An 18,273-nucleotide genomic window follows, 5' to 3' on the forward strand; every position below is an offset into this window, starting at 1 on the left:
GGCGCTGTCTCACAGTCTCGTGTATCACTGTATGTCTCTCTCTGTGTGTGAGTGTCTGCACACACGGCTGTGTGTCAGTACGAGTGTTCGTGTGGGTTGCGAGTGCGTTTCAGTGCGAGTGCGTTTCAGTGCGAGTGTCCGTGTAAGCACGAGTGTGTTCTGGTGTGCGAGCGTTTGTCTGTGCGTGTGTGGTGGGATGTGTGAAAATCCTCCACAATGCTGACGTGTTTACTTCCAAAGCGTCTCACTACCCCCCCCCCCCCCCCGGACTGAGTTGCGATAAAACCCTCCATGACATCACAGGGCCCTCCTGCTCCCACCACATCAAAATCAACACCACTCCTCCTTGTCCTCCCAAACAATAGAACTACCTCCACTCTGTCTGTATGAGTCTAATCAAACACATGTTGATCAGAAGAGGGCATGTTTACTACCCAGAGGTTACACGCCGTTGTTTGTTAACGTTGCTGCAAAACTGAAGTCAATTATTTAAAAAACACTCATGCACGAATGTGACTTTGTTGAATACAATGTTAGATAGATAGGATTGTCTGTGGTTTCGGGAAACTAACTTGAAAGTTATGATCAACAATGTGCTAAATGGCTTCTGTCGTGTCATCTGAAATGTATCCATAGCCTGTCAGACTGTGTATTAGGGCTGACCAGAACTGCTTCACTCACTCAATTCAATGGGCTTTATTGGCCTGGGAATCATATGTTTACATTGCCAAAGCAAGTGAAATGGATAAACAAAAAAAGTGAAATAACTCTCTCTCGCTCTCTGTCGTTCTCCCTCTCTCGCACACACTCCCTCGTTTCCTCGCGGGCTGGCACTGCATCTCCTCAGAGGTATAATGCTTTGCTTTGACTGGCAAGCAGGGGGCAGCCAAGAGAGGTTAAATGAGGGAATTGCTGTTTTATATTAACTACCCAAATAGGGATCTGGGAGGGGAAGCCTATAGGGAGTTTTTTCCCTCTACTTTCACTCTGAATTTCACTCATGGAATCTAAAAGGAACCAAAGTTAACCGGGTGTACATTTCTGTGCCGCAAAAAAAAATCCTGGATATAAAGTGGATAAAGAGAGACAATCATGCAGAAGACACACACACACGGTGTGTGCCTTGCCTCTTGGAAAACTCACATCACTAGTGCTTGGAGGGGTCAAATGATTTTATTGTTCCACTGTGGTTGCGCCACACAGGCCTGACATCACACACATAGTAAGACACACACCTTGTGTGGGGCAACACACACTCGTTACACCCAGACCATCACTCTCGCTCTCCGAATTAACATAGTAAAAAAAAAGAGAGAAAAAAAAAAGAGTGCAACCAATCAAAAGTGAGATTCAGAAAAATAACAGACAGGTTAACCACAGCTAACAAGTATTATTTGGCACGGACCGTGTGGCTTGCCAGTGTTCGGTCCACTGGGACACAGAGCAGAGGCGTTTGGCACTGTCATTGGTCAATCTCAGGTAGATAGCGCAAGGTGCTTGTTCGGCCAGGTGGCAGTCAGGGGAGATGTGACAGTAAACAAGCTGACGGTGCTACTCCCGGTGAGGAGCGCCGTACATTAAGGAGGAACCACCTCCCCTCACTCATCCGGTTTTACCCGTCTGTCCAGCCATACTGTACTCTACCCATCTCCTTGGTCATGACAGGCGTGTACGATCAATTTGGCTCTGTCATTTGTTAGCACACGGAATGTACTGCGTCATTCAAGTTGACATTTGTCATGATTTGTTGCAATCTCAAGAACAGGTTTATGACCTTGATAACATCGCACAAAGCTTTGTGAACGTATTGTGCGCCAAATGTAACAATAAAGTGGTATTTGTACATGACAAGATTTTTCTTTTTTTTTTAAGTATATCGACAGGTGAAGAAGACATGGTATGATACGGTCATTAAAACATTGAATATTAAAAAGGCAAAAGCAGGAAACAAAGGAAGACGCTGTTCTACAATCAACACCTTTTCCCCACAGAGAGAATTTACTGTACAATTTACAATACTAAATAAAACTAAGTATTAAAACATGGCATACAGGTCAAAATGGCAAAAGCTCCACTCTCATTGCTTTGCTTTTGGAGTAACAGCAATGGAGTCAAACGTTTGGCTGTGTTCCTGAGAGCCTTGGGGCCTGCCTCCGTTTGTCCTTGTCCCCAGTTGCCGAGACCCCCAGGCTGGCTGCCCAGCAGTGTTCAGTGGGGCCTGGGTGGGGTGGAGGACAGCGGGTGGCCCTGGTGGTCAGGTCCTGTGGATTACCTGAGTGAGGGGCTGGCAACCAGGTGCAGGTGGTTGGGTTTGGTGGGGATGGGGGGTTTGCTGCCGCGGGGAGGAGGGATCTGTGCAGGGGGCGTGGGGCTCTTCACACAGAAGTTCTTCATGAGCTGAGCCACCCGACCACTCCGTGAACAGGTGTCTCCGCCCCCCTCAGACACCACATCCTCAGACATGGCCCTGCGATAGGCTGCCATCACGCGGATATCTGGGAGAGAGACAGAGGCAGACATTAGATGAATGGTTAGAGGTGCCTTTTGCATCAACGAACGGAGCTGAAGCGCACTATGGTTGCTATGTCTTGGTCTGTTGTCACGCATCCCCGTAACTGGGAATGCTAATAAAAAGAAGTCTGTGAGCCTTACTGCCATCACGGAACATTCTCCCTGATCCCATCTCCTCTTTCTGCGTTTTCCCCCTTTCTCCTGCTCGCCCTTTCCTTCTTCCTCTACCCTCCCGAACTCTCCCGTCCTGGGCTGTAGTATGCCAGACTGGAGGTCATCTTCATAGGAAGAGGAGCAGGGAACACAGCTGGGTGTAGTTGGTGTGTGTGCGTGTGCGTGTGAGACAGAGAGGCACGACGTTTGGGAGGGGGTATAATTGAGGGATGGGAGCGGAGGAGGGCCCCGGGGACAGCGACGGAGAGCAGACAGACGATGTTCAGACACCAGAAGGCTTGAGGAGCCGAGTATTTTTACCGCCGTCCCCGGGGGACACAGATGTGTGAGCACACACACACACACACACACTTAAACACACATACCCTTGGATTTCTTAACTTTTTATCATGTTAAAGTGGGATTAAAATTGATTTAAATTGTCATTTTCTCTCAACGGCCTACACAAAATACTCTAATAAGAAAGTGGAAGAAAAAAATAGATATTTTTTGATTCATGAAAAATTAAACAATAATATACTTTGATTAGATAAGTACCCCGAGTCAATACATGTCGGAAACACCTTTGGCAGCGATTACAGCTGAGTCTTCTTGGGTTAGTTTTAGAGCTTTGCACGCCAAGTTCTTTCAAGGCTAGACAGCAATTTTCAAGTCCTGCCATAGATTTTCAAGGACATTTAAGTCAAAACTGTAACTTGGCCACTCAGGAACTTTCACTCTCTTAATGGAAAGCAAATTGGCCTTGTGTTGTAGGTTATTGTCCTGCTGAAAGGTAAATTAATCTCCCAGTGTCTGATGGAAAGCAGACTGAACCAGGTTTTCCGCTAGGATTATGCCTGTGCTTAGCTCCAACCCGTTTCTTTTTTATCCTGGAATACTCCCCATTCTTTGCCACTGTCAAGCATACACATAACATGATGCAGCCACCTTCATGCTTGAAAATAAGGAGGCATTCATTTAGTCATGTGTTGTGTTGGATTTGCCCCAAACATAAGGCTTTGCATTTAGGCCAAAAAGTATATTCTATTGTCTTTCTTTTTTACTGAATTACTTTAGTGCCTTTTGCATACAGGATGAATGTTTTGGAATATTTTGTATTAATATTATTATTATTTTTATTACTTATTTTAGGTAATTATTTGGGTCACTACAATGTTGATGCATCTTCAGTTATCTCATTACAGCCATTGAACTCTGTAGCTGTTTTAAAAATCACTAATGGCCTCATGGTGACATCCTTGAGCAGTTTCCTTCCTGTCCTGCAGCTCAGTTCAGAAGGGCAACTTTATCTTTGTTGTGTCTGGGTGGTTTAATACAGTCGTGGCCAAAAGTTTTGAGAATGACACAAATATTAATTTTCACAAAGTCTGCTGCCTTAGTTTGTATGATGGCAATTTGCATATACTCCAGAATGTTATGAAGAGTGATCAGATGAATTGCAATTAATTGCAAAGTCCCTCTTTGCCATGCAAATGAACTGAATCCCCCCAAAACATTTCCACTGCATTTCAGCCCTGCCACAAAAGGACCAGCTGACATCATGTCAGTGATTCTCTCATTAACACAGGTGTGAATGTTGACGAGGACAAGGCTGTAGATCACTCTGTCATGCTGATTGAGTTTGAATAACAGACTGGAAGCTTCAAAAGGAGTGTGGTGCTTGGAATCATTGTTCTTCCCGTCAACCATGGTTACCTGCAAGGAAACCCGTGCCGTCATCATTGCTTTGCACAAAAAGGGCTTCACAGGCAAGGATATTGCTGCCAGTAAGATTGCACCTAAATCATCCATTTATCGGATCATCAAGAACTTCAAGGAGAGCAGCTAAATTGTTGTGAAGAAGGCTTCAGGGCGCCCAAGAAAGTCCAGCAAGCGCCAGGACATTCTCCTAAAGTTGATTCAGCTGTGGGATCGGGGCACCACCAGTACAGAGCTTGCTCAGGAATGGCAGCAGGCAGGTGTGAGTGGATCTGCACGCACAGTGAGGCGAAGACTTTTAAAGGATGGCCTGGTGTCAAGAAGGGCAGCAAAGAAGCCACTTCTCTCCAGGAAAAGCATCAGGGACAGACTGATATTCTGCAAAAGGTACAGGGATTGGACTGCTGAGAACTGGGGTAAAGTCAGTTTCTCTGATGAATCCCCTTTCCGATTGTTTGGGGCATACGGAAAAAAGCTTTTCCAGAGAAGACAAGGTGAGCGCTACCATCAGTCCTGTGTCATGCCAACAGTAAAGCATCCTGAGACCATTCATGTGTGGGGTTGCTTCTCAGCCAAGGGAGTGGGCTCACTCACAATTTTGCCTAAGAACACAGCCATGAATAAAGAATGGTACAAACATATCCTCCGAGAGCAACTTCTCCCAACCATCCAGGAACAGTTTGGTGACGAACAATGCCTTTTCCAGCATGATGGAGCACCTTGCCATAAGGCAAAAGTGATAACTGAGTGGCTCGGGGAACAAAACATCGATATTTTGGGTCCATGGCCAGGAAACTCCCCAGACCTTAATCCCATTGAGAACTTGTGGTCAATCCTCAAGAGGCGGGTGGACAAACAAAAACCCATAAATTCTGACAAACTCCAAGCATTGATTATGCAAAAATGGGCTGCCATCTGTCAGGATGTGGCCCAGAAGTTAATTGACAGCATGCCAGGGCGGATTGCAGAGGTCTTGAAAAAGAAGGGTCAACACTGCAAATATTGACTCTTTGCATCAACTTCATGTAATTGTCAATAAAAGCCTTTGACACTTATGAAATGCTTGTAATTATACTTCAGTATTCCATAGTAACATCTGACAGAAATATCTAAAGACATTGAAGCAGCAAACTTTGTGGAAATTAATATTTGTGTCATTCTCAAAACCTTTGGCCACGACTGACTGTACATCATCCACAGCATCGCTACTAAAAGATCTATTCAAAATCTGATTTGGTATTTCTACCAATAACGGCCCTTCTTTTATGAGGCTTTTAAAAAGCACCCTGGTCTTTGTAGTTAAATCTGTGCTTAAAATTCAATACTTGACTGAGGGACCATACATATGTTGTATGTACGGGGGACAGAGGAAGAGGTAGTCAAAGAAATGATGTCAACCCCTATTATTTCACACAGAGTGAGTTCACGTAACTTACGTGATTTGATAAGACAAATTAGACTCCTGAACTGATTTAGGCTTGCCTAAACAAAAGGGGTGAATACCTCCTTTATGCAATGACTTATTTCATTTTTAATTCATTTGAAAAAACGTGTATAATTCTTCCCATTTTGACATGGAGTATTTTGTGTAGATCAGTGATAAAAACCTAAATGAAATCTATTTCAATCCCACTTCGTAACGCAACAAAATGTGAAGAAAAAAAATCAATGGGGGGTGAACACTTCTGATACCCACTTTACTCACACACGTACAGACAAGCACATTCACACACACACAAATACACACACCCTCATGCTCACCGACTCAGTCACGCATCCACCCACCCGACTAAACCCACCACATTCGATTCAGACACTGAGGGTCTGTGTTTAGTGTAGAGGGTGTGTGTGCAGCCCAGGAGAGGCAGTCAGTTCTATGGCCAAAGAAGCTTTAAAGCAAACACTTGATAGCGGTGAGGCATGAAAGAGACAGGCCCAAACTATCTTTAAAGGTTTTACTTTTCTTTTGTTGTTTTTCTCCCTCCCTCCTTCCCCTGTAGCTCTGCCCCCCTGCCTCCACCACCCTCTCCCTTTCCCCCCTCCCTTCCTCTGCCCCCTGACCCGCGGTTCCTGTGTTAATGTCCTCTCGCCGCACTGCGTGGGCCTGCCTCTGATTGTCTCGCTGTGTTGTGTGGTCACCACGGAAACCCTGGATAGGCTCCAGCGATCGAGGTTGGACACGCATGCACGCACGCATACACACAGGCACAGGCACAGAGACACAGGCACAGAGTCACAGGCACAGAGTCACAGGCACAGAGTCACAGGCACAGAGTCACAGGCACAGAGACACAGAGACACAGGCACAGAGACACAGGCACAGAGTCACAGGCACAGAGACACAGGCACAGAGTCACAGGCACAGAGACACAGGCACAGGCACAGAGACACAGAGACACAGGCACAGAGACACAGGCACAGAGTCACAGGCACAGAGACACAGGCACAGAGACACAGGCACAGAGTCACAGGCACAGAGTCACAGGCACAGACACACAGGCACAGAGACACAGGCACAGAGACACAGGCACAGAGACACAGGCACAGAGGCACAGGCACAGAGGCACAGAGTCACAGGCACAGAGTCACAGGCACAGAGACACAGGCACAGAGACACAGGCACAGAGACACAGGCACAGAGTCACAGGCACACGTGGTCGGAGGCTTTTTGGTGCTTGGGTTTTGGTGTTGGTTCTGATTGGAATGCTAAACACAAGGAGTATGTGTGTGCCTGCACGTGCATGCGCTTGAGAATGCAAGCGTGCAACGTATTCCTGACCATTACATGTGGGTACCGTGAGGGAATAGTAAGAAGAATTATGCTTTTTCTTAAAATGTATATTTTTTATCCCTCTGAGAAAACATCCATGTGAGGAAGATGAACCCGATACCTCTAGAAACCAGACGCCAACCTAACCTGTCTTAACAAAGAACTGCCCAAACCCATGCAGAACGTTCTACCAGAAACCAAAAAGCCAAACATCAAGCCGATAGACTCTCAGCTCTGTCAACACAAATGGAGCGAGAAGAAAAGCAGTCCGCTCCGCTAACTGTGCAGCCATTTGTAGAAAACCTTGGCAACACCTGATCACAGTTACATGAATTTCCCTCTGCTCGAAGTCACTGGTCAATATGATACAGTGACTGTCTGTCTGTCTCACTGTCTTCAGACAGACCTTTGAGGCGGCTCCCGCTCTTCACACCTCGGCCCAGTCCCAGCCCATACATGCAGTGGGGGAGAGAGGGGGGCTGCAGTGTCACCCACCAGCACCAAAATAAAAGCAAGCCTAGCTCTTTAAATACCCCCTCCTCTCTGGCACGGAGGGGGGGGGGGGCGGGCAGAAGTGGGGCAGAGGGCAGAATTCCGGAGCGGCACGTCTGTGCAGTGAGCCAGGCCGCGGGAGGGTCAGGGTTGGGAGGGGGAGGGGGGCCCGGCACGGCGCTGTGTGGAGGCTGGGGGCCCTGTCACTTATCAGCTCCGGCCGAGCGTCGCCCCGGGCCAGAGTCGGGAAGCAGCGCTGGAATGTGTGTCCTTCTCTCTGAAGGTGAGGAGAGGAAAGGCAAGCCGAGGGAGAGAGCGAGGCACACACACACTCAGCGAGCCAGCAGCTGCAGGAGACTGATACACTCGCATGCACACATACTCACACGCACACTATCACCTACTCTCTACCCCAACCCCCCCAACCTTGGGCTGCACACACACATCAACATGCATTAACATGCATGGACATAGGTCAATGTACACATTAACACACTCATATCTTATATACTCACACAAACACATTAAACCCAAAAATAAAACCTGTCAGAGGTAGTAACAAACATGAACAAACTCCCTCAAACTGTGTGTAAACACCGATAGGCTCTCCCATACATAAAATATGGGTACCTACAAGAACAACACGTACACACTCAACCATGGCGGTCTCTTAACACTTTTTTGGTTACTACATGATTCCATGTGTGTTATTTCATAGTTTCGATGTCTTCACTATTATTCTACAATGTAGAAATGAGTAAAAATAAATAAAAACCCTTGAATGAGTAGGTGTCTCCAAACTTTTGACAGGTACTGTATATATATATATATATATATATATATATATATATATATATATATACACATATACATACACACACAACTGTTCAAAAGTTTGGGGTCACTTAGAAATGTCCTTGTTTTTGAAAGAAAAGCACATTCTTTGTCCATTAAAATAACATCAAATTGATCAGAAATACAGTGTAGACATTGTTAATGTTGTAAATGACTATTGTAGCTGGAAACGGCTGATTGTAAATGGAATACATAGGTGTACAGAGGCCCATTATCAGCAACCATCACTCCTGTGTTCCAATGGCACGTTGTGCTAACTAATCCAGGTTTATCATTTTAAAAAAGGCTAATTGATCATTAGAAAACCCTTTTGCAATTATGTTAGCACAGCTGACAACTGTTGAGCTGATTAAAGAAGCAATAAAACTGGCCTTCTTTAGACTAGTTGAGTATCTGGAGCATCAGCATTTGTGGGTTCGATTACAGGCTCAAAATGGCTAGAAACAAATAACTTTCTTCTGAAACTCGTCAGTCTATTCTTGTTCTGAGAAATGAAGGCTATTCCATGCGAGAAATTGCCAAGAAACTGAAGATCTCGTGTATCCTGAGGCTGCATTTATTGTAGCTGGGGATTGTAACAAAGCTAATCTGAGAACAAGGCTTGCTAAATTCTAGCAGCATATCGATTGCAGTACACGAGCGAGTAACACGCTCGACCATTGCTACTCTAACTTCCGGATTGCATACAAGGCCCCGCCCTCCTTTTGGCAAATCTGACCATAGCTCCATTTTGTTGCTCCCCTCCTATAGGCAGAAACTAAAACAGGAAGCACCCGTTCTTAGGTCTATCCAACTCTGGTCTGACCAATTGGATTCCACGCTTCAAGATTGCTTCGATCACGTGGTCTGGGATATGTTTCCTGGGTAGCTTCAGACAATAACATTGGCGTATACGCTGACTCGGTGAGCGAGTTTATAAGGAAGTGTATAGGAGATGTTGTACCCACTGTGACTATTAAAACCTTCCCTAACCAGAAACCGTGGATTGATGGCAGCATTCGTGCAAAACTGAAAGCATGTACCATCGCATTTAATCACGGCAAGGCGACTGGACACATGGCCGAATACAAACAGTGTAGTTATTTTGTCCGTAAGGCAATCAAACAAGCAAAGTGTCAGTATAGAGACAAAGTAGAGTCGCAATTCAACGGCTCAAACACAAGACGTATGTGGCAGGATCTACAGACAAAGAAAACCAGCCCCATCACGGACATTGAAGTCTTGCTCCCAGACAAATTACAACAAATTCTTTGCACGCTTTGAGGACAATACAGTGCCACCGACACGGTCCGCTACCAAAGACTGCGGGCTTTCCTTCTCCGTGGCCTTAGTGAGTAGAACATTTAAACGTGTTAACCCTCGCAAGGCTGCCGGCCCAGACGGCATCTCTAGCTGTGTCCTCGGAGCATGCGCAGACGGGCTGGTTGCTGTGTTTTACGGACATAATCAATCCCTTTCCCAGTCTGCTGTCCCCACATGCTTCAAGATGGCCACCATTGTTCCTGTTCCCAAGAAAGCTAAGGTAACTGAACTAAATGAGTATCACCCTGTAGCCCTCACTTCTGTCATCATGAAGTGCTTTGAGAGACTAGTCAAGGATCATATCACCTCCACATACTCTCCCTAGACCCACTACAATTTGCTTACCGCCCCAATAGGTCCACACACGACGCAATCATCATCACACTGCACACTGCCCTATCCCATCTGGACAAGAGGAATACCTACGTAAGAATGCTGTTCATTGACTACAGCTCAGCATTCAACACCATTGTACCCTCCAAACTCGTTTAAGCTTGAGACCCCGCCCTGTGTAACTGGGTCCTGGACTTCCTGACGGGCCGCCCCCCAGGTTGTAAAGGTAGGAAAACACATTTCCACTCCGCTGATCCTCAACACTGGGGGCCCACATGGGTGCGTTCTCAGCCCTCTCCTGTACTCCCTGTTCACCCACAATTGCGTGGCCATGCACGCCTCCAACTCAATCATCAAGTTCGCAGACGACACGACAGTGGTAGGCTTGATTGTCAACAACGACGAGACAGCCTACAGGGAAGAGGTGAGGGCCCTCGGAGTGTGGTGTCAGGAAAATAACCTCTCACTCAATGTCAGCAAAACAAAAGAGATGATCGGGGGCACGCCCCTATCCACGTCGACAGGTCAGCAGTGGAGAAGGTGGAAAGTTGAGTTCCTCTGTCTATATATCACCGACAAACTGAAGTGGTCCACGCGCACAGACAGCGTGGTGAAAAAGGCGCAACAGCGCCTCTTCAACCTCAGGAGGCTGAAAGAAAATGTGGCTTGTCACTGAAAACCCTCACTAACTTTTACAGGTGCACAATTGAGAGCATCCTGTCGGGCTGTATCACCGCCTGGTACGGCAACTGCACCGTCCTCGACCGCAGGGCTCTCCAGAGGGTGGTGCGGTCTACACAACGCATCACCGGGGGTAAACTACTTGCTCTCCAGGACACCTACAGCATCCGATGTCACAGGAAGGCCAAAAATATTCTCAAGGACAACAACCACCCGAGTCACTTCCTGTTCACCCCGCTTCCATCCAGAAGGCGAGGTCAGTACAGGTGCATCAAAGCTGGGACAGAGAGATTGAAAAACCGCTTCTATCTCAAGGCCATCAGATTGTTAAACAGCCACCACTAGCACAGAGAGGCGGCTGCCTGCCGACAGACTTGATATCATTGGCCACTTTAATAAATGGAACACTAGTCACTCTAATAATGCCACTTTAAGAATGTTTACATATCTCACATGTATAAACTGTATACGGTATCCTTCACTATCTATTGCATCTTAGCCGCTCTGTCACTGCTCATCCATATATTTTATATATTCTCATCCCATTCCTTTACTAGATTGTGTGTATTAGGTTTTGTTATGGAATTGTTAGATATTACCTGTTCGGTACTGCTGCACTGTCAGATCGAGAAGCATAAGCATTTCGTTACACTCCCAATAACATCTGCTAACCATGTGACCAATAAAATGTGATTTGACACACACACACACAGAGATAGATAGATTGATTGGAAATATATACAAAGAAATATGTATATTATTTAAAAACACCTGAAAATAAGTAACCCGTTCAAATGACATACGACTTCACCATCTTCACTTGAAATGTCTCAACATTGTGAAGAAACATGCAAACCATGAATATGTTCTAGTTGAATTACAGGTTCCACAACCAGGACAAAGAAACACAATTCTTCATCTCATTGTAAGGTTAGCACACATCCAGCAGGGGGAGACTGTAGAGGCAGACAGTTTTGTTCCTACTAACTCTGGTAGAGGACTGGCTGCAGTGTGATCAGAGGTCCACTGGGTGGTGCTGGTCTAGCTCCCTCTCAGTCTGTGTCTGGTTTGTGAACTGGGTCACTTGTCTGTCGAGCTGGGATGTGTGCCGTTGATCAAAACCACCAGCCTCTCCTGATCACCCAGAGGAACGCTGTCCAAACGTTGCTAATTAGACTGATACTAAACTCACTCCTAATATTACACAGTTAGGGGAAGCTAGACAAGCTAAGATACTGAGGAATTCCATGGAATAGGGGAGACCAAATAAAATGTAAAAAAATCTGCAACAAGACACAGAGACGCTGCCATAAAGCAATCAACTACAAGGGCAAAGTCAATAACTCACTATATGTGCGGCTCAGCGATACAAAATACATATATCATCATGCACTGATAAAAGTCATGCTCGTTTAGAGGGACTGTGGAAAACGTTAGACAAACACAGATAGTAAGAGATCAGCCCGAGAGCGAGTAGCCAATAGAGAGGCAGAGGAGATGTGGGACCATGATACCGCTTCCCCCCCCCCAAGGCTGCACTGGCCTGCTTTTAGTCTGCCAGTTCATAAAGATTCCAGTGGGCTGAGGCAGCACTTGGCTAGGACGCTGGGCAAATGAATCCCCATCGCAAACTGCACTAGGAAAGCCTAACCTACACTATAGAGGCCTACTGCAGAACCATGGTGTAACTGTCCATTATGAACACACACCAGGTAAAAGGGATTCGATGTCAGATAATCTTTGTCACATAGGCAATTCTCTTCCCTGCCATGTGGGGGCTGCCTTTTTGTTTTGGGGGGGGGTACAACTTCATTACCAAAAGTGTTCAATAAAAATGTGTCCTGGTGTTTGCATGCTTCCGGGCCCGAATCTGTTACTCCCACCATTCACAACCATCTCAATACACTCCGTGTTGGAATGTTGCATCTGTGCCATTGATGCTGTATAAATGTTCTTCTGCGTTTGAAAAATGTATAAAGCTAATATTGGTGATTTACCGCCCCCTGCACTGCTGGAGTCCTGAACCAAAATATTATGTGTCATTAATTTATTGTGGCCACTATAATATAGCTTAAAGCTTTTTACAAACCGTATAATCCAGTTTGAAGAAGACAATGCTCTGGTCAATGGCTGATCGCTCCCAACCCATAGAAATCCCCACCCAGTTGACTGCTTTAAAAATGGTAGAATCCCTTAATGGCAATGTCCATGCTAAAACAGGCCATTTCCAAGCAGAGATCTATATACGTCGCTATGGAGGGGACCCAATCTCCCATGCTGCTCTACTCTCTTACCTCGGCTGCTGGGTGTCTCCTGGGGGTGGGGCTCAGCCGGCTCCTCGGGGTGGAGTCTGGTTGTGACGGACAGCGGGACGACGGCTGTCTTCTCCGGACCATGTGGTTTGGTGGTGCTCTTCTCTAGAGCGTCTCTTATGGCCGTGCTGCTAGCCACAGGGGATGGAGTGATGGTCCTGTGGAAAGGGGACGATGAATAGATGCTAGGGACAGGGGACGGAGTGGAGCTTGGGACAGGGGACGGTGAGACACTGGGGACAGGGGACGGAGTGGAGCTGGGGACAGGGGACGGGGTCACACTGGGAACAGGGGACGTTTTGACAGAGCTAGGGACGGGAGAGGACGCGATGGTCTTCTCTGAAGCGCACGCTTTGGCAGTGCTCTTCTCTAGAGCGTCTCGGATGGCATTGCTGCGGGGGACAGGAGACGGTGTGACAATGCCAGGGACCGGAGACACTGTTACGGTGCTGGGGAGAGGGGACGGTGTGACGGTAGGGACAGGGGATGGTGTGGAGCTGAGGACAGGGGATGGTGTGATGGTGAAGTTCTTCGGGACAGGGGAGAGCGCGGTATCCAGCCTCGGGTTGGCAGTGCCAGCTCTTGAGTGAGGTCTGTAGGACGAGAGGGCTGGCTTCTCCTCTGGAGCATCGACCTCTAAATCCTGCTTCAACTCAGCTTGCTGGGGAAACAGGAAAGAAGAGTCAGTGTCCGATTCATTCATACCATTTGATTTGCATGTTCAGCAATCGTTCTACCAGAATCTAATGCCTTTAGGTTACTGAGAGGTTTGATGGCATGCTTCCATACACAGTAAGTATCCCCCAAAATAAAATGAGACATGGCGTGCAGACACCATGAGCTAAGCAGGCCTGGGCAACTCCTCAGGGGCCTGATTGGTGTCACACTTTTGCCCCAGTCCCAGCTAACACACCTGACTCCAATAATCAACTAATCATGATCTTCAGTTAAAAATGCAATTAGTTTAAATCAGGTGTGTTTGCTAGGGATGGGAAGGTGTGACACCAATCATTCCCCCGAGGACTGGAATTGCCCAGGCCTGAGTTAAGGGCAGGTTTAAGGCGACCTCTGCATCCATCCTATTTGCTGTACTCCTCTGCCCTCCTAATCTCAGGGTGTCTCCATCCCTACCGTCCTGCCTCTCCATCTCTCAGATCGACAGTTTAAGACCCCTCACTGTAGCAGCAGCAGTACCAAATCACCCCCCCCCCCCCCCCCCCCCCCCCCACCACAAACAACTATCAGCTCCAAATACCGTTGCCAGAGATCATAGTCATTTGGATGGTAGTACAGTTACAATTAACATGGATTGTACATAACAAACAAATCTATGTTTTAACAAATGGTTTCAGAACCTTAGTCTCTCAGACCTATCATATGTAACAATAGGGTGGGGTTGTGCATTAGGACTTTGACATGGGTTGGCAGAGATGTGCAGCGCTGTGTTTGGGAGGAGTCTTGTGTAAGGATGCATGAACGGAGTGATAGAGTGTTCTCCTGCGGTTCGGCTCGGCTGCGTGCAGTAGGAGACGAGAGGGAAGGAGATCTCCCCTGTGCAAACCTCAGGAGACAATCCCACAATCTCATCCATCTGTGACTGACACCCTCTCCTGTCTCTGGCGTTTTAATACCCTGATCAACCATCTGCTCCAGAGGAGCCCAGAAACCAAGCTCCAGCGATTCCGCTCCTCGTACACACACACACATTTATTTTACCTTTATTTAACTAGGCAAGTCATTTAATAAGAACAAATTCTTATTTAGAACGACGGCCTATACCGGCCAAACCCGGACGACGCTGGGCCAATTGTGCGCCGCCCTATGGGACTCCTAATCACGGCCGGTTGTGATACAGCCTGCATGCACACACACACAAACAAAAAGAACACAAAACAATCGCACAGAAACACCCTTCATTCCACCCCACCCCAACCCAGTCCCATTGCAGCATGAGGTAGAGAGCGATGACATACATACTGGAGGGCTGCTACAGTTCAGCTGCTCCCCCAGAGACAGAGAGAGTATGAGGGGTGAGGCGGCCAGGCCAGGAGCAGCTGGAACAGAGAGAGAGAGAGACAGCTGGGAGAAAGAGGTTCTGGAGAGAGGCTGAGAGTGAAGGGACAGCTGGCCTAACCTCCACACCCTGGAACGAGGGAAAGAGTGAGGAAGAGAGGGAAAGAGTGAGAAAGAGAGAGAGAGAAAAGGGGTGTGGGTGTCCAGAAAAGTCAGACGTGTTCAAGCCATATTTAAGGGGAGCCGAAGTGTGGATTAGTGGAATGCAAACCACACTTAGCCAGGATATTTGAGCAAGCGTTTCGAATTCGAACCATCCATGTCTGTGTCATGGCTATTCGTGCTGAAACCTGCCACTACTAGCGCCGCTGAGACAATGACTAACTTGTTGCTTTCTCAACCCCATACCCAGCCAGGAATACTACGAGATTGTGGTTGTACTTTCCTGTCTTTGCTTACATGACACTTGAGTATATGCCACTGATGATATCATCATCGTCGCTGTTCAGGGAAGTGGCGATCAAATGGCTTGCCCTCCCAACCCAGGAAATAACCCACCCTCTTACTCTACAACCGTGCACAGCGTTATACATACCTAAACTCAGTGTTAAATGAACGTAGCATTTAAAAAACAAAATTATTACCAACATAACAGGTAAACCAGTGTATTAATAGTAGTAGTTTGATTCAGTATTAATATTAATACGGAATCAAAACACTGAATCAAACGACTATTAATACACTGGTTTACCTTTACTGTCGCTGCATACCTACCTTTATCAAGGCATAAACAAAACAAATGTCCTCAATGTGCATAATGCACAAACTCTGATTTACGGAAGCCAAACTCACAAACATGTAATGCTTACTTTTTCAAGTGCTGCAGGTGGCTGCTGCTCACCCACTGACACCTGTGGGTTGAACACACAAACACAGGCATTACTGGGCTACTAATAGCTTCTGAGCAGACGGACAAAGCAGTGATATGTGCAGTACATAACCATACCTGTAGAGGGGGCAATGTCCTCACTTCCTCAGTGTTCTCCTGTTGGAATAGCAGGAACACGTCAAGTTGGTTTGACAGATTTTAAACGCACTTTACTTTCTCTGACTGGAACCTGCTTTGGGCGTGCAACAAATGTATAAAGTGTAAGCACACTATAGACCTGCACAAGGCCTATACATTTAGATTCATTTCCTTGTGCTTATTCGGACTATTCTCGAAACATTTCTGACGTTTGCGGTACCAGCCCGTGGGTGCCTGGGGCACTGGTATGCTCTACAGGCAAGATGGAGTGTCCACCCTGGCCTGCGCTCGCTATGTGCAAAAGGGTTACCATGACAACTCTGAAAATCTTCTCCCTCTTTTTAAGATAGCGTGAAAACGGAGGTAACCTCCCCCACCACACACAATACATGTGACACCAGCACGCTTCTCAATTTCATGGTTCGGTTCAAATATTTAGGGTCAAACCAAATAGGCAGGGTTTACTATAACACATAATAACCACACCCCCTCCTACACACCCCCTCCTACACAATTAAAATACTTAATTTACATACAGATTTACGCAAACACACAGGGGTGGCACACACACTAGGGACAGCACAGGAGGTTGGTGGCACCTTAATTGGGGAGGACGGGCTCGTGGTAACGGCTGGAGCGGAATAGTATTAAATACATCAAACACATGGTTTCCAGGTGCCATTCCATTTGCTCCGGTCCGGCCGTCATTATGAGCCGCTCTCCCCTCAGCAGCCTCCACCGACTCCCAGACAGCGGGAAACACAAATGCAACAGGGAGGAGAGGAATGACATGAACTGTACAAAACAAAGTGGAAGACAAGATGTGGGGAGGGAAGAGAGGGATGGACAGGATGTGGCTGAGGTGGAAAGAGAAGAGCAAGGGAGAGAGGTGTTCTGCGCGTGTTGGAGGTGACAATGGGGAGTAGAAGAGGGAGGGATGGAGGAAGGGAACAGTCAGGAGAGGGAGAGATAGAAGGGGTGATTTATTTGGCTGCTGAGCAATGACTCTCCCTCGTCTCACTGGCCCTCAGCTGTGTCCGAGATTAATGACAGCCACAGGAAGGTCTCACACACACACACACACACTCACCTTTAAATTGAGCTGTATCCCTGGCTGTGTTTTGGGAAGCAGGCTCTCTCTCCCAGTTCTGACAGATTCTGAGACAGGTCTGTTTACCAGGTTGCTCTTCGGGGGGGTTGTCTGGTGGCTACAGACGGACCAGATAGGATAATCAAAACAGGGATGATAGAAAATGGCAAACGCCAAAAAACTCCTACTTAATTTGACATGGACTATTATAACTCCACAGAACTGCAGGTAAAAAATATTTTACAAAATAAAAAATAAAATAAAAAAATTAACAAAAAAAATAAAAAAAACGCTGCTGGTATTGCTGACGCGTCCGTACCGTGTGCTATTGTGCAGGCTCGGTGGTGCTTTCCTCTCCACAGGCCCAGAACAGATGAGTTTAGAAGTCTTCAGCTCGTCCACCTCTCCAATCACCATGACCGCCACATCACCGTCCCTGCCCAGCAACCAGCTCACATTCTTACGGTTGGCTACAGGGGACATGAAACACACTGGAGTCATATTATTGGACGCAACAGAGAACGAGACATTCTTGCCAAATGAGGAAAACCAAGATTTGTCATGTTTATGTTTCCGTGGTAAACAGACATTGATGGGCTCCATATATGGACAGCAGTAGAGCAGATGGGGGGGGGGGGGGAAACAAGAGAAAAGCTACCAAAATCATTGAATACTATGACGTGGTTACATTGGGTTAAGGCTGAGAAATGTTCCTTCGTGGAAAAAAAGCAGCACACACACACACACACACACACACGATCAGTAGAGGCAGCTATCCAGCCTACTTGCTTTGTAAATATCCTTTGCTATTCTGATGTTGTTTTCTGTATGTATTGTGATTGCTACAAAACGAAAAAACTTGAATGTTCTCCATGAGGCTTTCTTAATCGTGAGGGTTTTGGTTGAAAAGAAGGGGAGGCACCCCTCCAGAGTAGATTACCAGTGAACTGGTTCTGCCAGCCTGTCCTGTGGCCAATGCAGGGAATTCCACTGGGGCAAACCACGATGACATGCC

The 18,273-nt window shown here is 46.9% G+C and overlaps 1 protein-coding gene across 1 annotated transcript in view; it reads right to left on the minus strand.

The window, feature by feature from the left end:
- Positions 1-1,154: 1,154 nt before the first annotated feature.
- Positions 1,155-18,273, minus strand: part of LOC129869047 (mucin-2-like) — a 37,748-nt gene continuing 20,629 nt past the window's right edge. Inside the window, exons 3-8 of the mRNA XM_055943507.1 lie at positions 17,578-17,728; positions 17,259-17,376; positions 16,148-16,186; positions 16,011-16,052; positions 13,111-13,789; positions 1,155-2,495 (exon numbers count right to left, since the gene is read on the minus strand). Coding sequence (XP_055799482.1) covers positions 2,269-2,495; positions 13,111-13,789; positions 16,011-16,052; positions 16,148-16,186; positions 17,259-17,376; positions 17,578-17,728 — 1,256 coding nt within the window. The 3' untranslated portion in view covers positions 1,155-2,268. The remainder of the gene's footprint in view (positions 2,496-13,110; positions 13,790-16,010; positions 16,053-16,147; positions 16,187-17,258; positions 17,377-17,577; positions 17,729-18,273) is intronic.

This window comes from Salvelinus fontinalis, chromosome 13, assembly GCF_029448725.1.
Source record: "Salvelinus fontinalis isolate EN_2023a chromosome 13, ASM2944872v1, whole genome shotgun sequence".
In the NCBI taxonomy this organism is placed as follows: domain Eukaryota; kingdom Metazoa; phylum Chordata; class Actinopteri; order Salmoniformes; family Salmonidae; genus Salvelinus; species Salvelinus fontinalis.